General features: G+C 50.6%; 1 protein-coding gene and 1 long non-coding RNA gene across 3 annotated transcripts in view; both read left to right on the top strand.

The window, feature by feature from the left end:
* The window catches only part of PRR12 (proline rich 12), a 29,431-nt gene extending 8,294 nt beyond the window's left edge, over positions 1-21,137 (top strand). For both annotated transcript variants that reach the window (XM_081515037.1, XM_081515036.1), the window contains exons 6-14: positions 1,504-1,925; positions 11,996-12,112; positions 12,330-12,463; positions 12,765-13,243; positions 17,889-18,014; positions 18,106-18,203; positions 19,566-19,712; positions 19,858-19,953; positions 20,153-21,137. In XM_081515037.1, coding sequence (XP_081371163.1) covers positions 1,504-1,925; positions 11,996-12,112; positions 12,330-12,463; positions 12,765-13,243; positions 17,889-18,014; positions 18,106-18,203; positions 19,566-19,712; positions 19,858-19,953; positions 20,153-20,299 — 1,766 coding nt within the window. In that variant the 3' untranslated portion in view covers positions 20,300-21,137. The remainder of the gene's footprint in view (positions 1-1,503; positions 1,926-11,995; positions 12,113-12,329; positions 12,464-12,764; positions 13,244-17,888; positions 18,015-18,105; positions 18,204-19,565; positions 19,713-19,857; positions 19,954-20,152) is intronic.
* On the top strand, positions 9,057-11,995 carry LOC145515243 (uncharacterized). The gene is made up of 2 exons (XR_014060783.1): positions 9,057-9,104; positions 10,738-11,995. It is a non-coding gene; the product is annotated as an uncharacterized LOC145515243 (long non-coding RNA).
* Positions 21,138-22,333: the final 1,196 nt, after the last annotated feature.

The raw sequence follows: 22,333 nt of genomic DNA, 5'->3' as shown, positions 1-22,333 counted from the left end.
GGAGGGCGTTTGGAGCAGTTAATGAGGAGGCTTGGGTACTCAGAGGAGTCTTGTGGAATGGTGAAGTCTTCTGGAAGGTTGTAGAAAGATGAGAAATGGGGAGTGAGACAGTTGAGAGACTGAAGGAAAGCATCAGGGAAGAGATGGGAAGCACTGGCCTGTTCTAGGCCGAGTGTCTGGATTGGCTGTAATGGGAGAAAGCATCGTGGGAAGAGAAGGCCTTGGAAGGGTCAGGAAGGCTCATAGCTAAGGACCCTAGGATGGATCAAAAGCAGTTTGAGGAGTCAGGAGATCTCAAGGTGTTGGGCTGGGCGGGTGATGGGTATTTAACAGGAAGGAGAGGGCATTGGCAATTCCGAGAGTGAAGAGCAGGCTGAGGAAAGGAAAGGGGAGAGCTTGGATAGAGGAGGATGAGACCTCTGAGCAGAAAAGGAACAGGTATGCAGAGGGGATGACCCACGAGTTGGGAGGGACATTAACGAATGGGAAGTAAGCACCAGACTGGGGCCCCAAGGCAGCAAAGGTAATTCTGGACTACAGTGGACTTTGTGGGAGCCCGTTTCAGGGGCTCAGAATCCCCACTGAGTCTCAGGGAGGGATGATGGTGTGTCAGAAGGACTGTTGGGTAGCTGAGTGGCAATAAGGAAGGAGCAGAGGGGCTGTTGGCACAGGGAGGGATGTTCAGGGACAAGAGCAGAGGTGCTGGGATGGCGAATGGTATTTGGAGATTGGGGGGCAGGGCAGGGCCAGAAGCTTTGTAGGGACCAGGCTGGGGAGCCAGGAGGGGGGTTTGATGGGACCAGAGAGGCCTCCTGGTCATTGCAGTGGGGGTACACTGAGTACTGCAGTTGGGTTGCAGAACTGCCCTATGACACTGGGAGTCTGTGGAGACCTTGGGAAAGATGAGGACCAGAGTGGCATGTCTGCCTGAGTGCCTAGTTGCTCAGTCATGTCTGACTCTTTGCGACCCCATGGACTGTAGCCCGCCAGGCTCCTCTGTCCGTGGGGATTCTCCAGGCAAGGACACTGGAGTGGGTTGCCATGCCCTCCTCCAGGGGGTCTTCCCAACCCGGAATCGAACCCGGGTCTCCCACGTTGCAGGTGGATTCCTTACCACCTGAGCCACCAGGGAAGCCCATTAAGACACTGGAAAGAGAAGTTAAAGGAACCTGGGCTTCTTGTAGGTGTCAGGGGACAGGTGAAGGTCGGGGAGAGGACAGTTAGTGGGTCAAAGAGGGACAGGACCCTCTTTGAAGGAGGAGAAAGGGCAACAAAAGAGGAATAGAAAATAGAGGTGGAGGGGGTTGGGGGCAGAGATGGTTTTTAGGTGAAGAGTTCAGTTTGATCAGGAGGGATGTTGGGGTACAGGGCAGGAAGAGGACTGTGTTGGGAAACCAACCCCCCAGAATAGGCTGAGAGACTTTTCACCGTCAGCAGGGAACAACTGTGGTGGGAGGGTGGGTTGAGGTGGGGCTGCAGCCCTGATGCCCCTCTCGCCCCCAGAGCCCCCGCTGCTGGAGGAGAAGCCCCCGCCCTCGCCGCCTCCCGCCCCCACACCGCAGCCGCCGCCCCCACCGCCGGCCCTGCCCTCGCCACCCCCGCTGGTGGCCCCTGCGCCCAGCTCGCCGCCCCCGCCGCCGCCAGCTCCGGCCCCGCCGGCCCTGCCGTCGCCCCCTGCCCCCGCACCCCCGCCGCCGCCCCCGCCGGCCGCCGCGCCCCCGCCGCCGCCCCCGGAGGAGCCCGCCGCCCCGTCCCCCGAGGACCCGGAGCCGCCCGACGCCCGGCCCCTGCACCTGGCCAAGAAGCAGGAGACGGCGGCCGTGTGCGGGGAGACGGACGAGGAGGCCGGCGAGAGCGGCGGGGAGGGCATCTTCCGGGAGCGCGACGAGTTCGTCATCCGCGCCGAGGACATCCCTTCCCTCAAGGTGAGCCCCCCGGCATCACGTGGGACCAGCGAGCCTGCTGCCTTGGCCACTGGAGCGTTTACGGAGCCCTTGTTGGATGACAGGCCCGGTGCTGGGGGGCTGCACGTACCGTGGTGGTGGCGCCTCCCCTCTGAACCGCCTGAGACCAGTGGTGGGGCAGGCAGAGGGGACCTGCTAGTCAGTGTGGAGGATTCCGGCCTCTGAGCTGTTATTTGGGCGTTTATGCGAATGTCTTCTGTAAATAGGGTGAAATGATTGTTGGCAGTTATTCCAGATACTCTTGCTGTGAGTGTCAGGGTCCTACAAAGGGACAAAGCTGAAGAGGGAACTTCTAACATAAGCCGATGGGTGCTATAAAGGCTATAGTTAGAAAGGTGAGGTATTGACGTGACGCGTACCTATGAAAACGCACACGTATAAAGTCACAGCTGATGGTTTGGGAATGCCTGTGTGTTATGCCACATCTTAAACCCTTTTTTATTTTTTTGGCCACACCACAGGGTATGTGGGATCATAGTTCCATGACCAGGGATAGAACCTGCGCCCTTTGCAGTGAAAGCACAGGGTCTTAACCACTGGAACACCAGGGAAGTCTGTTAAATACTTTATATACACCAGCCCATTTACTGCTTCCAGTTACTTTATACAGGGATGGGCACACTATGACACACACACACACCATCCCCACCGCACCTGGTTTTAGAAATTAAGTTTTATTGGCACATGGCCCTGCCCATTTATTTACATATTATATACATAGGCTGCTTTTCCCATCCAATAGCAGAGTGGGGTATTTGCAGCAGCACTGAGCTGACCCACAAATCCAAAAATATTTCTTGTCTACTTTGTTACAGAAAAAGTGTACTGACCTCTCCTGTGGTCATTTGTTCATTGAACAAGGTAATTGGATCAGAGGGTTAATGTCAGTGCTTGACAAGGGTAGGTGAATTCAGATACCCGGGTGGTGCCTCTCGTAACACATGGGGTAGAAGGAGTTCTCAGTAGGTCAGTAAGCCATGATCGCCCTGGTCAAGATACCAAAGGCTAGTTAAGCCACTCTTCATGTTAGTTACTGTCACTGACTAGATATTCACAAGGAGCGGAGACCTTGTATCTTAACTTTAATTTCACCTTGGGTGTTGTTTCTTGTCAGTTACAGATAGAGAGGTTGTCCAATGCATTCATTATAAAAATAGGCATCATTATTATACTTTGTTACTAAGTGTGTTTTGGGAGATGAACATAATGTGCTTTTTCCTGTGTTGCTTTCAATTTATTTTATTATGGAAAAAGTGAAAGTGAAAGGGAAGTTGCTCAGTCCTTTCATAACCCGGTGGACTGTAGCCTACCAGGCTCCTCCGTCCATGGGATTCTCCAGGCAAGAATACTGGAGTGGGTTGCCATTTCCTTCTCCAGGGGATCTTCCCCACCCAGGGATCAAACCCGGGTCTCCTGCATTGCAGGCAGATGCTTTAACGTCTGAGCCACCAGGGAAGCGAAGCCCTTGTTATGGAAAGAGTAGAGCAAATAGGGTTAGGGGGCTGTGTGTATCCATCACTCAGGTTTTACCTTATCACCTTTTTTTGTTGGTCGTGCTTCCTCTCCACCCTGGCATTCTTTTTCTGCTCCTTTCTTTTTTATTTTGGGCCGCACATCACAGCATGTGGGATCTTATTTCCCCAACCAAGCCTCAAACCCATGTCCCCTGTATTGGGCATGCAGTCTTAAGCACTGGACCACCAGGAAAACTCCACCATTCTCCCTCCTTCACCCCAGCCCGCCAATCCCAGGCTGTATCTTCTCACCCATAGTTTTATTGTCTTCGTATCAAGGTATTTGATAACATACAAAAGAACATTCACAAGAGATGTGTAAGTTACAAAGCAGAATGAATGCCAGAGTGAACTCTCACATCCCCACCCCTCCGCCAGCGACTGGACCATTCCAGATGCCTTGAGTCTCAGTGTCCCTCCCCGGCCAGTCCTCCTACCTCCCGCACAGTCGTACTCACTCTACTAGTGCCCTGTGTACATCATTTCATTTAACGTCAAGATTTCTGAGACTCTGGCCATCAGCCTGGGACAAGCGATGGAGATGTCAAATGAACAGCAGTGATGGGAACTGCTACCAGTTCTCAGGGGATAGGATTTTTTTTTTTTTTTTTTAGTTTATTTTTGGCTGCACTGGCCTTTCTTTGCTGCACGTGGGCTTCCTCTAGTTGTGGCTATCTTGTTGCGGAGCATGGGCTCTGGAGCTCAGGCTCAGTAGTTGTGGAACATGGGCTTAGTTGCCCCGTGACATGTAGGGTCAAACCTGGGTCCCATGCGTTGGCAGGTGAATTCTTAACCATTGGACCACCAGGGAAGTCCAAGTGTTCGGATTAGGAATATATCACATTCAGGATTTAGTTTGATTTTTTTTTTCCTTAATCATGATAACCGATACATATCATGAAGATTATCATTTTAACCATTTTTTTTCCCTGGGGGGGGTGGCATGCCACACCATATATGGGATCTTAGTTCCCTGACCAGGGATCGAACCCACACCCGCCCCTGCAGCGGAAGCACTGAGTCTTAACCACTGGACTACCAGGAAAGTCCTCATTGTAACTATTTTTAAGTGTACCATTCAGTGGCATGAAGTATTTTCACATTGTCATGCAAACCATTGCCCCCACTTGTAAATTTTATCTTTGTAATCACTTTCTTTATAAGGATTACTATCCTTCTTTTACAGGGAAGGAAACTGAGGCTCAGAGCATTAAAGTGGCTTTTCAGGCTTTTGCAGCTTTGGACCTGGACACACTTACTGGCCCTGGGAGCCCATGCTTCCAGCACCAGGGTCAGCTGTTCTCTTGGTATTAGAATTCTAGCAAACACTGGTAGTGCCTCTGGGCACCCAGTACTGGACCAGATGAGCCAGACTCTGGGACCCTGACCATCCCCAATTTACAGATGAGGAAGTTCACATTCAGGGTGAGGGAATCATTTGGCTGGCGAGTGCCAAGCCAGGATTGAAGCCAGGGCCATCTGATACCACCTCCCAGCTGGCATGAGGCAGGGGAGGGGGCCAGCCAAGGACTCAGATGCTTAAAATACAACACGGGTATGTGTTCTGATGGGGAACTCAGAGCCCCAGGATTGAGCCACTTGTGCAGATGAGGACTTGTTCGTTTCTCTGGAGTCCGGGCGGGCTGGCAGCATGGTTATTAAGAGCCCAGCTTTGGTGCAAAACTGATTGGCTTGAATCTGTGCCACTTCCAAGCTGGACTAGTGTTTGACCCTTCCTGAACCTCAGTTTCCTCATCTGTAAAATCAGAGCTGATTGTGTTAGAACTCCTTCATACAATGTGAGGACTCAGGTTTTACAGCCTGTCCGGTGTTATGACTGTGGGTGGCGTGTCGAAAGTACCCTCTAAACTTTGCTTCTGGGACTTCCCTAGCGGTCCAGTGGTTAAGACGCCACACTCTCAGTGCAGGGGCCACAGGTTCGATCCCTGGTCAGGTAACAGATCCCACATGCCTCATGGCCACACAGCCAAATAAAAACAAAACAGAAGTTTGCTTCTATTATTCATCTCAGTGATCTTGGGCAAATCTCTAACATAGAGCTTGGCACACGTTTTTTGTGAAGGGCTAGAGACCTGGGTTCGACCCCTGGATTGGGAAGATCCTGTGGAGCAGGGCATGGCCACCCACTCCAGTATTCTTGCCTGGAGAATCCCATGGACAGAGGAGCCTGGCAGGCTACAGTCCATGGGGTCGCAAAGAATCGGACACGACTGTGCAGCTAAGCCGGAGAAGGCAATGGCATCCCACTCCAGTACTCTTGCCTGGAAAATCCCATGGATGGAGGAGCCTGGTAGGCTATAGTCCATGGGGTCGCTAAGAGTCGGACACGACTGAAGCGACTTAGCAGCAGCAGTAGCAGTGCAGCTAAGCACAGCACACGGATAGTAAATAGTTGAAGCTTTGCAAGCTGCTTACGGTCTCTGCCAGGTATTCTTTTGGTTTTGTTTGGTTTTTAATTTTCTTTTTCACAATCCTTTCAAGTAGATACCATTCTTAACTCATAGATTTATAGAAATGGGCCCCCAGCCATAGTTTATAGTAAAACAAGGGCAGCCCAGTAGAAATAACCAAATGAGCCACGTTCTTCATTTCAAATTTTCTTACCTCTACACTTCTTTAAAAAAAGTTAAAAGATGTGTGAGGTTAGCCATAGGGTTTTCTTTAACCCAGTACATCTAAAATATTTCATTTCTGGACAGTTTAGGAAGAGTGAGTTAGTTGTTTTATGGTCTTTCTTGTTTACCAAGTCTTTGAAATCCAGACTATATTTTACACTTATAGAACATTGATTCGGATGAACTGCGTTTCAAGTGGTCAAGAGCCACGTGTGGGGAGGGCTTACTGAACTGGACACTGTAGGGTTAACAGCCTTCTCTGCTTCAGCTTCCCCACCTGTAAAATGGGCATGAGAATATTAACTCCCAGTCCTTAGGAATGTTGAATATTTATCAGGATCTAATCTCTGAGCACGTAAGTTTATTGGATGAAGAAAAGTATGTGGAGGGCAGTCCAGGCAGAGTTAGTCTGTGCAAAGGCCCTGTGGTGAGACATGTCTGTGTGATGTGTTGGGATGGAACCAAGGGCTTAAGTGGCTGGACAGCAGGAGCCGAGGCTGGGAAGATGGGCAGAGTCCAGATCATGCTGGGGTGAGATCAGGGGGTGCCTGCTTGAGAATCTGCTCTGGGTTGTCTGGCTGCTTCTCTGCCAGACAGGGACGTGGCTGGGAAACTGCAGTGCTGTTGACAGTCTGTCCACTGCCTCAGTTCTATGACACAGACTGCCCCGTGTCTCACCCTGTAGCTTTCTCCTTAATGGCCAAGCTGGGTGCCTCTAGCTTACTCATATCCTGCTGCTTACTCCCCTTGTCTCAGCTTGTCACCATTGAGATTCCCAGAAGACAATCTGATTGGTCCAGCACAGCATTTGAAGTAAAGATGGGCTTCATGGTATGCCTGCTGATTGGCTGCCCTTGTCAGTTCTCCTCCAATCAGCTGTGGCTTCCACTGACTAGGGGCCATGGGTGGGACAACTTTCCCATTTAGGGGAAGCGGGTGTGGTCTGTGATTTGATTGACATGAGGAAAGAAAGGAAAGACGTGGCTTTGGGACTAACGGACCCTGGTTGGGGAGAAGGCAAGGAGGATGTTGCCAGGGCCTGGATGATTGGGGGATGGTGGGATCCTGGGAGGAAGAGTGGTTTGGGGAAAGAAGCCAAGCCCAATCGGGATGTGGTGAGTTTGAGGGCCTCACGTCCAGTTAAGAGAAATAGCTGGCTTCTTAGAGAAAGGAGATTGGCAGTGGGAAGAGACAGAGGAAGAGGTGCTCTGATGGATTTTTTTTAAAAAACATCTGAGAACTGGAACAAGGAATGTTATATCCACAATGAGAGGGAAAAAAGACACCCCTAGTCAGAGGCCCCTGCATATTCAGAAACTTGGAAGTCAGAGAGTCTGGGCTTTGGGTGCTGAGCTTTGAGGGCCGCCCCAGGATGGCCTGGGGTGGGAGAAAGGGAAGGAAACTGAGGCAGTCTCTGTGCCAGGCTGTGGAATCTGCTCTGGGGGCCCTGGAAGGTTTTGGAGCAGGCAGGATGTAAGTGAACTTTTCAGTCCTTGAAAAGGATTGGAGGTAGACTTTTTGCTCTTCGGACCTCTGACCTGAGGAGCCAGGAGGGAGGATTGAAAGCTGTGGTATCCTGGGGGAAAGCACTTGGGGTGAGAGGTTCACAGCTCTGTCTCATCCTGCCTCATTCTTCTTTTTTTTTTTTTTCCTTTTCTGCCTCATTCTTATCCAATGAGATTGCAGCCAAGAACCTCTCTGGACCTCATTTTCATTAGGTTATTTTAACTCCTCCTTTCTGTTCCCCTGGCTGATCTGAAGGATACAAAAATTCGTGGATGTAAAAACATTTGACCAAAAACCAAGAGTAGATAACCAGTACGTGGCATTCAGGCTTCAGAGCTGCAGCTGCTGTCAGGGGCAGACATCACTAACTGATCCCAGCACTTGCTGCTCCTGAGCCTAGTGCTCAGGGCAGCCATGATCAATCCATTGGAGTTATCGTCTGAATCCTGTTTATCACTTGAATATGGATTCTTTGAATGCCAGGGCTTGCCTGTCATTCCTCTCTGGGTTATCACAAAGCCCAGTGCATATTTCCCACTGTGTTCTTATTCTTTACTTATCGATGCCTGTCAGTGGGTCTTTTCTGGAGCCATAGATGTCCTACACTTTACCTGGCAGTCCCTGGTCATCACCCAGCCCCCTCGTGGAAGATACAGCCTCATTTAGGTGTCACTTCTTCAAGGAAGCATCCTTGGATTGAGACTGAGTCCAGAGTCCTTCTAGGCTTCTGGGACACCTGCCATCAGCACATTTATTACTCATGCTGTTATTTTTTTTATGCCCAAGCCTGGTTCCCAGGTACCCCTCTTACTCCCTGAGATCAGATTCTGGGTCTGACATCCTTTGGTTCTCAGTGCCCTACTGGATACATAAGCCTTGGGTTTGGGGATGGGGGTCTGAGTGTGCTGAAGGGAGTGCAGGTTGGGGAGCCTTTGTGTCACTGTCCTGCCCCGCAGTGGACAGGCTGATGAAATAAATGGTCTCAGGTAGCCTGTCACGTGTCTATTCTAGGCACAAGCCACAACCTCGCCCTGTTTATTTTGTTGCTTGTTTTATTCTGTCTGTAATGACGACCCCGAAAGAGGCTTTGTCAGCCTTGTGCTCTGCCGTACCATGGTCCCCATCAACATGTCTAGAAGACGGTGGGTGGGTGAGTGCTCAGATTCTGTCATTTCTTTGAGTCATGCAGATGGCTTGTTCCAGAATAGATTCAGGGGACTAGATCTGGTAGACAGAGAGCCTGAAGAACTACGGATGGAGGTTCCTAACACTGTAGAAGAGGCAGTGACCAAAACCATCCCAAAGAAAAAGAAATGGAAGAAGGCATAGTGGTTCTCTGAGGAGACCTTACAAATAACTGAGAAAAGAACAGAAGCAAAAGGCAGAGGAGAAAGGGAAAGATACATCAGCTGAATGCAGAGTTCCAGAAAACAGCAAGGAGAAATAAGAAAGCCTTCTTAAATGAACAAAGAAACAGGAAAACAGTAGAATGAAAAAGACTAGAGATCTCTTCCAAGAAAATTGGAGATACCAAGGGAGCATTTCATGCAAGGATGGGCACAATAAAGGACAGAAACAGCAAGGACCTAACAGAAGCAGAAGAGATTAAGAAAAGGTGGCAAGAATACATGAAGAACTATACAAAAAAAGGTCTTAATGACCCAGATAACCACAATGGTGTGGTCACTCATCTAGACCCAGACATCCTGGAGTGTGAAGTCAAGTGGGCCTTAAGAAGCATCACTATGAACAAAGCTAGTGGAGGTGATGGAATTCCAGTTGAACTGTTGAAAAATCCTAAAAGATGATGCTGTGAAAGTGCTGCACTCAGTATGTCAGCAAATTTGGAAAATGCAGCAGTGGCCACAGGATTGGAAAAGGTCAGTTTTCATTCCAAAGAAAGTTTAATCTACTGTACAATTGTGCTCATTTCACATGCTAGCAAGGTATTGCTCAAAAACCTTCAAGCTAGGCTTCAAACAGTATGTGAACCGAGAACTTTCAGATGTACAAGCTGGATATAGAAAAGGCAAAGGAATCAGAGATCAAATTGCCAACATCCTTTGGATCATAGAAAAAGTAAGGGAATTCCAGAAAAATATCTACTTCTGCTTCATTGACTATGCTAAAGCCTTTGACTGTGACTCACAACAGACTGCGGAAAATTCTTAAAGAGATGGGAATACCAGACCACCTTAACTGCTTCCTGAGAAACCTGTATGCGGGTCAAGTTAGAACCGGACATGGAATAGCACACTGCTTCAAAACTGAGACAGGAGTTCTTCAAGGCTGTATATTGTCACTCTGCTTATTTAACTTATGTGCAGAGTACGTTATGTGAAATACCAGGCTGAGTGAATCACAAGTGGGACTCAAGATTGCCAAGAGAAATATCAACAACCTCAGATATGCATATGATACCTAAAGGCAGAAAACAAAGAGGAACTAAAGAGCCTCTTGCTGAGAGTGAAAGAGGAGAGTGAAAAATCTGGCTTAAAAGTCAACATTCAAAAAACTAAGATCATGGCATCCTATCCCATCACATCATGGCAAATAAATGGGGAGAAAGTGGAAACAGTGACAGATTTTATTTTCTTGGGCTCCAAAATCACTTTATACAGTGACTGCAGCTAGGAAATTAAAAAGGCGCTTCCTCCTTGGAAGGAAAGCTATGACAAACCTAGACAGCGTATTAAAAAGCAGAGACGTCATTTTGCTGACAAAGGTTCATCTAGTCAGAGCTATGGTTTTTCCAGTAGTCATGTACACATGGGAGAGTTGGACCATAAAGAAGGCTGACTGCCAAAGAATTGTTGTTTTCAAATTGTGATGCTGGAGAAGACTCTTGAGAGTCCCTTGGACTGCAGGACTGCAAGGAGATCAAACCAGTCCATCCTAAAGGAAATCAACCCTGAATACTCATTGGAAAGACTGATGCTGAAGCTGAAACTTCCGTACTTTGACCACCTGACGTGAAAAGCCAACTCATTGGAAAAGACTCTGATGCTGGGAAAGACTGAGGGCAAGAGAAGAGGGCAACAGAGGATGAGATGGTTGGATGGCGTCAACGACAATGGACATGAGTTTGAGCAAGCTCCGGGAGATGGTGAAGGACAGGGAAGCCTGGCGTGCTGCAGTCCATGGGGTCGCAGAGTCAGACATGACTGAACGACAACAACAGTCACACTGTAAAGCTATAACTAAAACCTGGTAGCACAGAATGAACGGCCTATTTGTAGCAACAGGAACGGAACTAGAGATTATCATACTGAGTGAAGTCAGAAAGACAAGTACCTTACGATACCACTTGTGTGTGGAATCTAAGATACAACACAAATGAACTTATCTACAAAGCAGAAACAGACCCACAGACATAGAGAACAGACTTGTGGTTGCCAAGGGGGTGGTGGGTGTGGAGGGAAGGATTGGGAGTCTGGCATTACCAGATGTAAACTGTCGTGTATAGGATGGATAAACAACAAGGTCCTACTATATAGCACAGGGAACTACATTCAATATCCTGTGATAAACCATAATGGAAAAGAGTTTAAAAAAGAATATGTATAAGAGTCACTTTGCTGTACAGCAGAAATTAGCGCAACATTGTAAATCAACTATACTTCAATACAGTCAAACAAACAAAGAAAAAACAATAGAATGAATGGCCCGGTTTGAAATATACATTGTCCTCGGTAGTTCAGTTTAGGATTTTCCAGTTTTATGGTGATGCATACGCAATACGCATTTAATTTTGAGTTCTTTTCTTTTCCTGGGCTAATGATACATGCTTTGAAACTCTTGTGATGGTGGGCAGTAGCAGGGAGCAACAGAAACTGCCAGTTCACAGTCAGCCACGCAGTTAATCACAGGGGTAAACAACTGATACACTTTCAAGCCTCTCGTATCCAGACAAACATTCTGTTTTTCACTTTGGGTCCAGTATTCAGTAAATTACCTGAGGTACTTTACGCTTTTTTATAAAATAGGTTTTGTGTTAGATGACTTAGTGTTCTGAGCATGTTTAAGGCAGGCTGGGCTAAGCTAGGACGTATTTAGGTGTATTCAGTGCATTTTATGGCTTACGATATTTTGAACTTACCGTGGGTTTATTGGGCAGGAACTCCATGGCAAGTCAGAGAAGCTCTGTGTTGGGTGAGCTGTAGGAAGGCAGGACAAGACTCAAGCTGCAGCCCCAGAGCTGAGAGCATCAGGAAGCCAAAGATACCCATCAGCTGGGTCTTCGTTGATTCTTGTTGACGATAATGGATAATGTCTTTTCTCTAAGGGGGTGTGGAGGGAGCAGAGCGGCCAGGAATCGGGTCTGGAAGGGCAGGGATGGGAGTTGACCCTGCGGTCTTGCTGTGCCCCTCCTCAGCTGGCCTTACAGACTGGGCGCGAGCCCCCACCCATCTGGCGAGTCCAGAAGGCGCTGCTGCAGAAATTCACTCCAGAGATCAAGGATGGACAGCGGCAGTTTTGTGCCACCAGTAATGTGAGCCTGCAGAGGAGAGCGAGGACTGGCAGGGGGGTGGGGGAAGCCGGGGTCCCCCTCACACATGACTGATTTACCATGGGTCTAAGAGAGAAGGGGGTCTCCACCTCCCGGCAGGCCCCTGCGGTAGCGCAGGACAGGGCTGGAAGTCCTGGGTGTTGGGCTGCCCACCTGGGGTGGACGAAGGAGTTCTTCCTATGCTCCTTTCCTTTCATAGTATTTGGGGTATTTCGGGGACGCCAAAAACCGGTACCAGCGCCTCTACGTCAAGTTCCTGGAAAACGTCAACAAGAAGGATTACGTGAGGGTCTGTGCTCGGAAACCTTGGCACCGGCCCGCAGTGCCTGTCAGGTACCAGGGAGGCCACGGGGCAGGTCGTGGGTGGGGTCAGCAGACCTAGGGGTGAAACATACGAGGAAACAGACATAACATAAAATCAACCGCTTTAAAATGCAAAATGCTTAGAAACAAGAGTCGGGAAGGGGGTGCAGAGACCCTGAGAGTGGGGGCCTCAGAGGTGGGGACAGAAACCCACTCCATAATAGTCTGTGCTTACAGCTGCGGGCTAGGTGGTGGGGGCCGGGGTACCCAAAGGAGGACGATCTGGGTTTCAGGGGCTGCTGAGCACAGTCCCATCTATGTCTCCTTCCAGGCGCTCTGGGCAGGCCAAGGGCCCCGTGTCCGCTGGGGGTAGCTCCGCACCGCCCCCCAAGGCCCCGGTACCACCTCCTAAGCCCGAGAACCCTGACAAGATGACATCCGAGAAGCCCCCTGAGCAGACGACTGAGTTGGCTGTGCCTGAGCCCCCTGCCCCTGAGAAGCCGTCCCCACCACGGCCTGTCGAGAAGGAGAAAGAGAAGGAGAAAGAGAGGGCAGCGCGCGCGGAACGGCCGCTGCGGGGCGAGCGGGGCATGGGCGGCCGGCAGATTCGGCCTGATCGGAACCTCACCATGGGCCAGCCTGCCACCTCCCGGCTGCCCAAGTCCCGACCCACCAAGGTGAAGGCCGAGCCGCCCCCCAAGAAGAGGAAGAAGTGGCTGAAGGAGGCGGCGGGCAACCCCTCGGCGGGTGGGGTCCCAGCAGGCAGCTCCTCGGACTCGGAGTCGTCCCCCGGGGCCCCCAGTGAGGATGGTAAGGCCACCAGCAGCCGTTGGGCTGGTGGGGAGGTGACTCCTTGGCTTTAAGAAAGAGGCATGGGTGGGCACTATACAGAGGGCTCCAGGCAGCGTCAGCAGACAGTCATAATAGTAATGTTAAAAATCATAGCCACAGCTGACAGTTATCTGGCACCTAACCACGTGACAGGCTGTCTCGTAAGTTGTTTACACACGTTAACTTGTTTGATTTTTTTACCATGGCCCTATGAAGTAGATACTCATATTATCCTCAAATATAGGTGAGCAAACTGAAACGTCAAGAGAGTTCAGCACAGCTGGGTGTGGAATCCCACCTGCGTTGGCATGTGTCCAGCAGAGCCTCAGGCTGTGCTTCCACACTCACTGTTCTGTCTCAGAATAGGCACGTTCTGCAGCTTCGCAGGTGGCTCAGTGGGTAAAGAATCTGCCTGCAGTGGAGGAGACCTAAGAGACGGGTTCGATCCCTGGGTCGGGAAGATCCCCTGGAGGAGGGCATGGCAACCCACTCCACTATTCTTGCCTGTAGAATCCCACGGACAGAGGAGCCTGGTGGGCTATAGTCCATAGAGTTGCAAAGAGTCCAAGAGTTGCAAGTTGCAAAGGGTTGACTGAAGCGTCTGAGCGCGCACACGCGTAAGCAGGTCTGAGGAGGACTGGGGACCAGCGTCTATCCTGGAAGCCCAGAGACAGTGGTGTTCCCTGTGACCCGCTGGCTGACTCTAGGAAACGGGCAGTGACCTCACCTGTAAAATGGGTTAATAATAAAGTCAAGTGGGTATTCACAGTAAAGCATGTAGGAGGGTACTCAACCATAGTGGGCACCAGTTGGGAGCTTCATTGCTTAGAATGATGTCTGGTTTATGATGGCAGTAACAGCAAAAATACATGTACCCATATGTACAAAAATATAATAGCTGACTTAGTGCTTTTAAGTGCCAGGCATCAATTTAAGCATTTTACACATTGGCTCATTTTATCTTTAGATAAACCCTGTGGGGTTAGATACTTTAGAATTCTCATTTCATTTTAAAATATTTATTATTTCATTTATTTGGCTGTGCCAGGGCTTAGTTGTGGCATGTGGGATCTTAGTTCCCCAGCCAGAGCTCGAACCCAGGCCCCCTGCATTGGGAGTCTTAGCCACTGGACCACCAGGGAAGTCCCTAGCCTCATTTTATTTTAAACAATTTTTTAATTAATTAATTATTATTCTCATGGGAGGCCCTGGGAGGTGCCATGACTTGCCCAGGGTCACCTACTCTTGCAGGTGTAGTGCAGGGGTAGCTGTTTTAACAGAGGCTAAACATACAGCTAGTCCGTCAAATGAGAGAGATGGAATCAATTCTTTCCATTGAAGTCCTGATGAAGTAGAAGATATGTGGAGAATAAGACGCTCCTCTCAAGGTTGTCCGGGTCCGAGTTTCTCTTCCTCGTGTTGCTCTGCCACCCCCAAGCTTGCTCTCGTCAAGCACATGGTCAGAGGCATAGCCCAGCAGCCCCACAGCTGCAGTCCTGCCAGGAGGAAAGGACCAAAGGGTAGGGGTATGACTGACCTTCTAGCTCAGTGCCAGATCTGGGAATGGCCCACATCCTGTCTCCTTTTTATCCCACTGGCCAGAGCTAGTCACATGGTCACGCCTAGCTGCAAAGGAGGCTGGGAAATCCATTCTGTGGGCAGTGGGCTCAATCTGACCAGGTGGAAGCACCCTTGGCTGGTTACAGCTGGGTCAGGGGAAGATGCTGGCAAGGGAGGAACTTAACCAAAGGCCCAGATTTGCAGGTCTTTTATTTCTTAAAACAGTCTTATACATCTAATTCATGTACCGTGTGGCTCACCTATTTAAAAGCCATAATTCTTTGACTTTTAATGTAGTCAGAGCTATGTATCCATCTGGCAGTCAACTTTAGAATATTTTCATTGCCCCTAAAAGACACCCTGCTTCCTTTGTCCATCACTTCCCTTACTCCCCTTCTTCATCCCTAGTTCAGTTCAGTTCAGTTCAGTCCCTCAGTCGTGTCCGACTCTTTGCGACCCCATGAATTGCAGCACGCCAGGCCTCCCTGTCCATCACCAACTCCCGGAGTTTACCCAAACCAGTAATTTACTAATTTCTATAGATTTGCCTATTCTGGATATTTCATGTAAGGGATATCACACAATGTGCAGTCCTGAAGGACTAGCATCTTTGCTTCGCGTGTTTTTGATGTTCATCCATGTTGTAGTGTGTATCAGTATTTCATTCTTTTTTTTTTTAATTGAACTACAGTTCATTTACAGTACTAGTTTCAGGTGTACAACATAGTGATTCAATATTTTTATAGATTATACTCCATTTAAAGTTATTATAAAATATTGGCTATGTTCCCTGTGCTGTACAGTATATCCCTCTAGCTTATTTATTGTTATACATAGTTGTTTATAGTATTTCATTCTTTTTTATGGCTGAATACTATTCCGTAGCTTGGATATGCCACATTTTATTTATCCATGGACTAGTTGATGGCCATTTGGGCTGTTTCCACTTTTTGGCTACTGCTGCTGTGAACCTATGTGGACAGCCCAGAATTTTCTGAGCCTGTGAAATGGGAGAAACTAAATTCTACACCCTTTGGGAAGCAGTTCCCCAGCCAAGAGTCGGTATCTTTCTCTCAGTCTGGTTCTTTGTCCATTCACCCCATTTGACCAGGAGCACCTCCAGGGCAGGGTGAGCCTGACTCCTGTCTGGATGCCCCGAAGGCTCTGCACAGACAAAGAGACCTCAGACCAACCCTCTCACTGGTCTAAGACTGATGACCCTCCTTGTGTCTCCTTGGATTCACAATGAAAGTTCTAGAAAGGGGCTATGCCCTCTCTCCCTTCCTTTAGTCCACTTATCTGGCTTCCTCAGCCCCTTTCTGCAGATGTTAATTGAACATCTACTATGTGCCATGAACTGGGGGTTCTAACAGCGAACAGTGTAGACAAAAACATGTATCCCCATGGGAGTTTACAGTCTCCCTGGGGGAGTCGATCAGATAAAGATGTTATGTAATAGAATACAAAACTATGAAAAATCATCCGTGTAAGGCCGGGTGGGATTAAGGGCAGTAGAGGAAAATAAATCTGGTAAACAGGATCCGAGTGGGATCCTGGGTGATGATTTTCAGGAGAGGGGGGAGTGAGGGAAGGTTTCTGGAAGTGACATTGGAGCCAAGATCTGAATGCAACAGGGCTGGGGTGGTGTGACATTAGGGGAGAGAACATTCTGGACTGGGTGTGTCTGAGGATCAGGAAAGAGGCCAGGGGCTGGAGGAAGTGAGGGCAGAGAAGGAACAAGACCAGATCCTGGAGAGACAAGGAGCTTGGGACTTTGCGGCCCTACTGGCAGGATTTTATCGCGAGCCAGACAGGAGCCGTAGGGAAGGTTCATGCCGAGGCTTGACAGGGTCTGACTTCTGCTGCCAAGTGGTCACTCTGGGCTCTTGAAACCGCTATCAGTGAGGACCGTCCATGTAGATAAATCAGGCGGCCATTTCTTGGGCCTCTTCCTAAGGGATCTTTTGGGGTCTTCTCATGCGTGGGCCTCCTGCTTCTGTTTTATCCCCGCTACTCCTTCTTAAGTTGCTAGTGGGTGTCCCTCCAGTGCTATCCTTGGGGGATTCTCTGGTTAGGACTCTGAGATTTCACCTGAGGGGCTCGGGTACCATCCCTGGTCAGGTAACTAAGATCCCGTGAGCCATGTAGCGTGCACTAAAAAAGGAAGAAGACCGTCTTCCATCTTACTGCTTGACCTTCCGTACCTCTCACTTGGCAGGCTCCCTCCACTACCGTGAGCCTCAGACTCCTTTCTTTACCCTGGCCACCCTCCCAGCCTACCGCCAGCCCCCTTCTTCCAGACCTCACTGAGCAGGTCCTAGTTTCTGTATCTCAGATGCAGCCCCACTAGCCACCCACTCACCAGGCCAGACCCTCCAGGCCCCTTCCTCACCTCTGCAGCTGGGAAACCCCCAGTCCCACCCCTCCAACTGCCCTTTCCCACAGCCCTGGCCCAGACACTGGCCCTCCTGCCCCTCAATCTATGTACCTGTCCCTCCAGCCCCATCCCCACCTTCTTCTTTCTCATCTGCTCCGATGCCCTGGCCTCTGGTCTCCCCCTCCGATCCATCAACATGGCCTCAGAGGGGTTGCTCTCCAATTACCTTCACCCATCCCTGTTCACAGCTGTCTCCCATGGCTCCCTAGGACCCCTGCCTAAAAAAGCTCCTGCCCTATCCACCTCATCTTGGAGGCCCCACGTGGTCTGGCCTACATTAACCTTTGCAGTCTCAGTTCCCACCTCCTCCCTCAACCTTGCTCTTTGTGATCTGATCTCTTGGACTTGATTCACCGGTTTGGAAAACAATTCTGCTGCTGCTTTAGACTTAATAGAAACTTCGCGGAACTGGTGAAACAAAGGTCACCGACCTGGAATTCTCTTTCTGATCTCTCAAGGTTTGGTGCTTCTGTGACCTTTAATAGCCTTCCCTGACTTGCCAGGCTGAGCTCGTGATGGTACCTATGATTCACCCTTAGAGTTTATTGTCCTGGTATTGGAGAGTCTTCCCTCAGTGGACTCAGAAGTTGGAATAATGGATCCATGTCTCCTTTTCTTTCCCCCCAGAGCGGGCAGTACCTGGGCGTCTGCTGAAGACCCGGGCGATGCGGGAAATGTACCGGAGCTACGTGGAGATGCTGGTGAGCACGGCACTTGACCCAGACATGATCCAGGCCCTGGAGGACACTCATGGTAAGTGGACCCAGTCCCCCAACCACTGCTTTCCTCCCACTGTGTATCGTTGTGGGGCTAAGCTCTTCTGATGTCCCTCCTCCCCTTTCAGACGAGCTGTACCTCCCGCCCATGCGAAAGATTGATGGCCTCCTGAATGAGCACAAGAAAAAAGTCCTGAAGCGGCTGTCGCTGAGCCCAGCCCTGCAGGTGCTTGGAGGGCTGGGAAAGCGGTGTCTTGGACCCAGAGCTCAGGCCCAGAGGAGACACGTGCATGTCAGCCACTGTGCTCCTTCCCAGAGCTTTGGGCCCTGGAGGGGGTGATCGTTGGAAGGCTCAGGCTTGGCCAGAATAGGGGAAGGCTGAGCTGTTCCATGGGGATCTCTGGGCCCAGCATCCCTGCCCACCCAGATGGAGGCAAGCAGGGATGGCCTGGAGGGGTCATTGTCAAGGTCTGGGCTGGGCTGCTGGGCATGCCTGGCAGAGCATTGTTATGGAGTACAAATTTGGGGACAAAAGGTGAACTAGGGCCTGGACCCAGGGCTTGCCTGGGCAGTGTCAAGCAGATTCTGATGGCTTCTCTGTCAACATAATTCAGGCTTTTTGAATCTCAGGCTCGAGCATGAAGTTGTCTATGTAATTTCCCTTCTGGGATGGGATGTTAGGGTGGCTCCGGAAATTCTGGGAGATAACACTAATCTGGCTCTGAGAATTCTGATGGGGATGTTAGTGTGGTGCTGAGAATTGGGGTGTAAAATATCAGGACGGCTCAGAATTCAGCCATGGAATGTTAGTCTGGCCCTGAAGGTTCGTGGTGGGGCGGTGGGGGGTGGTGTTAGTCTAGTTCTGAGAATTCTGGGTTGCATTTTAGGCCAGCTCTAAAAATTCTTATTGAGGTATTAGTCTGACAATGAAAACACGGGGCAAAAGGTAATCTGGTTCAGGAACCCTGGGTGGGATGTCAGGGTGACACCGAGAAGCCTGGGATTGACTATTCGTTTGGCTCTGAGAAGACAGAGTTGGGTCTGGAATAAAAAATTCCACTGTAATGGGAATTCCCTATGGTCCAATGTTTAGGATTCCACACTTTCACTGATGAGGGCACAGGTTCAATCCCTGATCAGAGAACTAAGATCCCGTAAGTCTTGTGGCATGCCGCCCTCTCCAAAAAAAAAAAAAAATTATGTGGTAGAACATTAGGGTAGGTCTGAGCATTATGGGATGGAATATGAGTCTGGTTGTGTAATTCTGGGGTGGATGTTAGGGATTCTGGGTTTCAGGCCAACTCAGAATTTTGAGTAGGACATGCAAGTGACTCTAGAAGCTTGGGTGGGATGTTAGCTGTCTTGGAGAGGCCTGGGCTGGGCCACAGAGCACATGATAAGATCCACCAGCCTGGCCTAGGTTTCTGCTGTTCTTGGAGGAAACTGAGACGCTCGTGTCTTTTTTGATCGGTGGTTTTCTGGGTGAAACCTAGGCATCTGACCACTCGGAATCTGAGAACCGGGGAGGTGGGTAGGTCTAGGGTGGGTGGGTCCGGGGAGGTCCCCCTGACCCACCGGATTCCCGCAGGACGCCCTGCACACGTTCCCCCAGCTGCAAGTGGAGCAGAGTGGGGAGGGCTCCCCCGAGGAGGGGGCCGTGCGGCTGCGGCCAGCCGGGGAACCCTACAACCGCAAGACGCTCAGCAAGCTCAAGAGGAGCGTGGTCCGAGCCCAGGTGCGATGGGTAACAGGAGAGGCGGGGCCTGGACTGGACGGGAAGGTGGAGGGTCAGGGGCGGGGTCTCGGAGGGAGGCTGGGGTCAGGGCGGGGCGTAGAAGGAGGGGCAGGGTGGCTGAGGCTTCTCCACTCCACTTGCCCAGGAGTTCAAGGTTGAACTGGACAAATCGGGATACTACACGCTCTACCACTCACTCCACCACTATAAGTACCACACCTTCCTGCGCTGCCGGGACCAGGTGAGCCCATGCACGCCCCGCACCTATCACTCCAGGATTCTGTCCATCACAGGCTCCTGGCTGGACCCTGGCAGTCGAGGTCCCTGACTCATCTTCCCTCAGACCCAGGAGTCCAACTCCCAGCCCCCTTCTCCCTGAGACACTGACCCCGAGGCCCCCGGCCCCCTCCCACCCCAGATCTACGTTTAATCCCCTGCAGACCCTGGCCATCGAGGGCGGCGCGGAGGACCTGGGCCAGGAGGAGGTAGTCCAGCAGTGCATGCGGAATCAGCCGTGGCTGGAACAGCTCTTTGACTCCTTCAGCGACCTGCTGGCCCAAGCACAGGCCCACAGCCGCTGCGGGTGACCCCACCCTGGCCTGGGGAGGGGGCCACCTCCTCCATGAACCGAGACTGGGGACAGAACTGTGCCCTCAGGAGTTAACCCCTGGGCCCCGTCGCTGGGGAAGTGGGGGGTCATTGGTCAGGGTGTGTCTGTGCTGCCCCCACAGGGCAGGGTTCAAAGTTCGACTCCCCCCACCTCCCAAGCCCTCTCCACTCCCTCCCCTTTCCTCCCACTGTCGGGTGTACAGAGAAATTATTTATATATATGTATAAATGTCTATTTAGTAACGGTTTCCCTCCCCCACCTTGCCCCGATCCCCCCCTCCATGGCCATAGCCCCAGCTCCCTCCACCTTGTACATAATGTATAGGAAAAGTCTATGTATGGTTGAGGGGGGCGGGGCGGCTTCAGAGAGCTGGGGGACCCCTTTCCCCCTCCCCGCAAGCCCTCCCTCACAGGCCAAGATCTTTGCTAAAGGCCATTCCCTCCCCAGGGCATTTGGCATCGGGTGGGAGGGGGAAAACGCATCTTGTTAATTATTTTTAATCTTATTTATTGTACATACCTGGGGCGGGGGTCTGGGGAGGTGGAGGGGGGAGAAGGGTCCCCTCCCTTTGCCCCTCCCACTCCTTTTCTACTGCGATTTGTCTGTGTCTGCCCCCTCCACCCCCATCCCCTTGTCATCTGGATGTGGTTCTATTTTTTATCGGTCTCTTCTCTCCTCCTCCCTCTCTCTAACTCCTCTGCTCCCATCTCCCCACCACCCTTTGTCTCTTGCTCTTTCTTGGGCTTCTGTACAACTCAACTTGTATACACTGTGTACACACAACCAGCCAAACGAAAACCCAACGGCAAACACTTTATCGGCTGGCTGGAGTGCCTCTGTCCTGCGGCGGGGCGGGGGGGCCCAGGGCGAGGGGTGGCATGGGCAGAGAGTCTAGAATCTGGAATGTGGCTTTTCTAGAGCCCTGGAAGGTGGTTGGGCTGGGGTCACTGTTTTCCATTATGTCTTGCTGTGTAACAGATTAGCCCGCCCCAAAACTTAATACCTTGAAAACAACAAACATATCGTACGTAGGGTTTCTGAGTTCAGGAATTTGGGAGCCAGTTAGTTGGGTGGTATTAGGGTCAATCGTGAGGGTGCAGCCCTCATGGGTTTGACTGGGGTTGAAGGATCTGCTTCAAGGTGGCTCACTTATGTGGCTGTTGGCTAGAGGCCTCAGTTGCTTGCCATGTGGACTATGCCATAGGATGGCTTAAGAGTCTTCCAGACGTGACAGCTGGCTTCCCCCAGAGTGCGTGATTGAAAGGAGAGATCAAGGAGGAGGCCACTTGATCTTTATGTCCTAACCTCAGACACTGTACTCCACTGCTTCTGCCACACTGTTCGTTAGAGGAGGGTCGTTAAGCCCAGAGCACACTCGAGGGGAATCAAGCTCTACTTTGTGAAGGGAAAAGTATATAAATTTGGGAGTGTTACCTTTAAACCAGTCCAGGCCGTGATGGGTGTCAGGAGTTAACCAGCTTTCTCTTGGCTCCCTGAGGTAGGCTTGAGGGTTCTCGAACTTGAGGTAGGATTCCAGGGTGGACGCTGGAACTGTAAGGTCATAAGAGGGTTGGCAGCTTAGAGGTCAGCCTGTAGAGTTGAATGTGAATTCCTGTATTCTTACCCCTTCCTGGAGACCTCAAAGAGCTGGTAGAGATGTAGACTATTGGGTTGTTTCTCAGCCCTGAGTCAGAACCCATTTTTAAATGAAATCCTGGGAGGATTCTAATATTTGTTCAAGTTTGAGGAACAAGGTTCTAGAATAAGAGTGTTAACAATTTGGAGGTCAACTGGTGTCTACTAGAACCCAGCCTGTAAGGCTGTGAGTAAGCCATTGTTCTAGATCCTGGATGCATCCTTGAAAGGAGACCATTGGTATTCCAGAACTCTGGAGTCACCGTTGAGGGTGGCTGGTCAATGGGTAGAGACCCAACAGGAAGTGTAAGGTGGATTATCAGCATTCTAGATGCTCTTCCAGGTGAAACTGAGAAGGAACCCCTCTTCTAGAACC

Source organism: Giraffa tippelskirchi, chromosome 7 (genome assembly GCF_054371585.1).
Source record: "Giraffa tippelskirchi isolate mGirTip1 chromosome 7, T2T-mGirTip1v1.2.pri, whole genome shotgun sequence".
Classification (NCBI taxonomy): domain Eukaryota; kingdom Metazoa; phylum Chordata; class Mammalia; order Artiodactyla; family Giraffidae; genus Giraffa; species Giraffa tippelskirchi.
This window is presented reverse-complemented; position numbering and strand designations above follow the sequence as displayed.